The sequence below is a fragment of the Nicotiana attenuata genome, unplaced genomic scaffold (genome assembly GCF_001879085.1).
Source record: "Nicotiana attenuata strain UT unplaced genomic scaffold, NIATTr2, whole genome shotgun sequence".
Lineage (NCBI taxonomy): Eukaryota > Viridiplantae > Streptophyta > Magnoliopsida > Solanales > Solanaceae > Nicotiana > Nicotiana attenuata.
The window spans coordinates 39,270-41,435 of NW_017670253.1; the positions used below are offsets into that span (position 1 = coordinate 39,270).

Here is a 2,166-nt window from a genome sequence, read left to right on the forward strand (position 1 = left end):
TGTGTTTTTTAAGTGCTTTTTAATCTCCAAATCCAATTGGCTAATCACACGCTTGCTAACAACTTTTGTAAAAAACACCACTAAGCACAAAACAAAACCAAATGAAACAGAAGAATACAAGAACAATGGTTCGATTGCGTACCTAATATTTTCAAAGAACCGTTATGTTTTATTTTTGAGCATCAATTCTCTTCTGGAAAAAGACTCTGTACTACAATATTATTTGTATGTTATTAATTTGAAGAATCAATAGTTGCAACTTGCAAAAGGCTACGAGGTGAAAAGAGAAAAATAAATAGGAAAGCCATTTTGGGGTCACAATATCCAGTAGAAAGACTCTTCAAAATGATTGTATTGGATTTAACTGGTGGGTCATACAAACTTTTTGGATACATTGCGAACAACAAAACGAGTAGTGGGATACTGCTTAGATTCTCTCAAAACCAATCTTGTATATACACTTCACACACCTATGTTTCTTGAATTACAAAAAAAGTACTACCACTACGTAACTTGCTTAAAAATCAGATATTAAAATTGATTTGGCAAACAATGACAATAGTGTACAATTTTATCCGTTCAAATCTTGATCAGCCAGGTCCTTTATAATAGAACAATATACTACCGTACTCTAAGAGCCATAATTTTGGCCTATCTCAAAATTCTAAAAAGGACAGATACTTCTGCCTTGGACCACATGACTTTTGCAAGAAAAACAAAAGTGGGGTTGAAAAAACAACCCAAAATGCCAAAATATATAAAGATGAAAGAGGAAATGGTATAGTGGGGAGGGACTCTCATCACGTGAAATTCATGTGCAGATTCTTATCCTATCTTTTTTGGCTAATCATATCTCATAATAATAATAATAATGGATCCTTGCCTACCATTTCGCCTAGTGTCACCACCTCCTTCACCTTATTCCCTCACACTAAATTGGAACAAGAAAAGCAAAACCTCCTCTCTTTTTTCTATGAAATTTTGAATAAAAGTAAAAATAAGTCTTTACAACAAAAATTTTGAGGGACAAAAATCTTTAAGCACATTTTAAGTAACTCCCAATGCACAAAAAGAAAACTCACAAAACTTGTGCATAGTTTGTGTGTTTCACATTTTTTGTAAGGACTATTATTCTTGAATGCTCTCAACATCGTATTTGGTAAAAATCCAAAATTTTCCTCAAATCCACGTAGTGTATGAAGATTCAAAAACTAAAAAAACCACGGTTATTTTTTTTCTTTTAATTTGGTTGTGTGTCGGGGTTGGGGTGAGGTGGAGGTGGGGATAGATCTATATTGCTCGAACTTTTCAGAAATACTATCAGGTGCATGTCAAATCCTTTAAAATAGTACATTTTTGGAGGATCTAATACGAGAGCAACAACATTTCTGAAAAGTCCGACCAACGTAGAAATAGATTCACCTATGAGAAAGAGCTCTTCTAAGCTCTTGAGCCAATAAAGTAGGGGCACTAAGGTGGGGCAAATGACCTTCAATATTCAACCAATGCACTGTATTCCGACCACCTAGGTGGTTCTTTAGGTACGTAGCCACTGATGCAGGTACAGAATGGTCCCTTGCTGTCTGAAATATATGGCATGGAACTTTCACAAGGCCTAAAACTCCCCTCATGTCACTATTAAACACTGTCCTTGACACAAACAATGTTATGTCTGGTCTCATATTAAACAATGTCCTGCTAAATTCTCGTACGGCCGCCGGAACATCTGCTCCGACAGCTAACGGAGCAAAACCATTAACCCATGCCTCGTAATTTGCCTCCATTGCTGAAAATACTTTCTCTATTTCTCCTTGTTCAAATCCACCGTGGTAGTCTTCATCATTCAAGAACCTAATAAGAGTAGTATTTTATTAAAGATTTGGTGGAGATAAAAAGAAAAAGAGATCTCTTTTTAGTTCAGATAAGGATTCTTTAACATGAAAAGTCAATTGAGTGATCATAACATTCCTAAGCAAAATCCATGAATTTTGTCAAACAGCCTTAGGTTAGGAGGATAAGATAAGTTAGTTTGACAAAAGCGCTCTTAACTTTTTTGGGAATTGAGCAAAAGTAAAAAGAAAACAATAAACAAAAAGACTACGTTAAATATTCCCATTTCTGAGTGGCCAAATTCGCATAACTTAGCTCCTATTTCTACATATATAT

General features: G+C 34.9%; 1 protein-coding gene across 1 annotated transcript in view; it reads right to left on the reverse strand.

The window, feature by feature from the left end:
- Positions 1–432: 432 nt before the first annotated feature.
- The window catches only part of LOC109236727 (probable strigolactone esterase DAD2), a 3,246-nt gene continuing 1,512 nt past the window's right edge, over positions 433–2,166 (reverse strand). Inside the window, exon 2 of the mRNA XM_019402933.1 lies at positions 433–1,851. Coding sequence (XP_019258478.1) covers positions 1,419–1,851 — 433 coding nt within the window. The 3' untranslated portion in view covers positions 433–1,418. The remainder of the gene's footprint in view (positions 1,852–2,166) is intronic.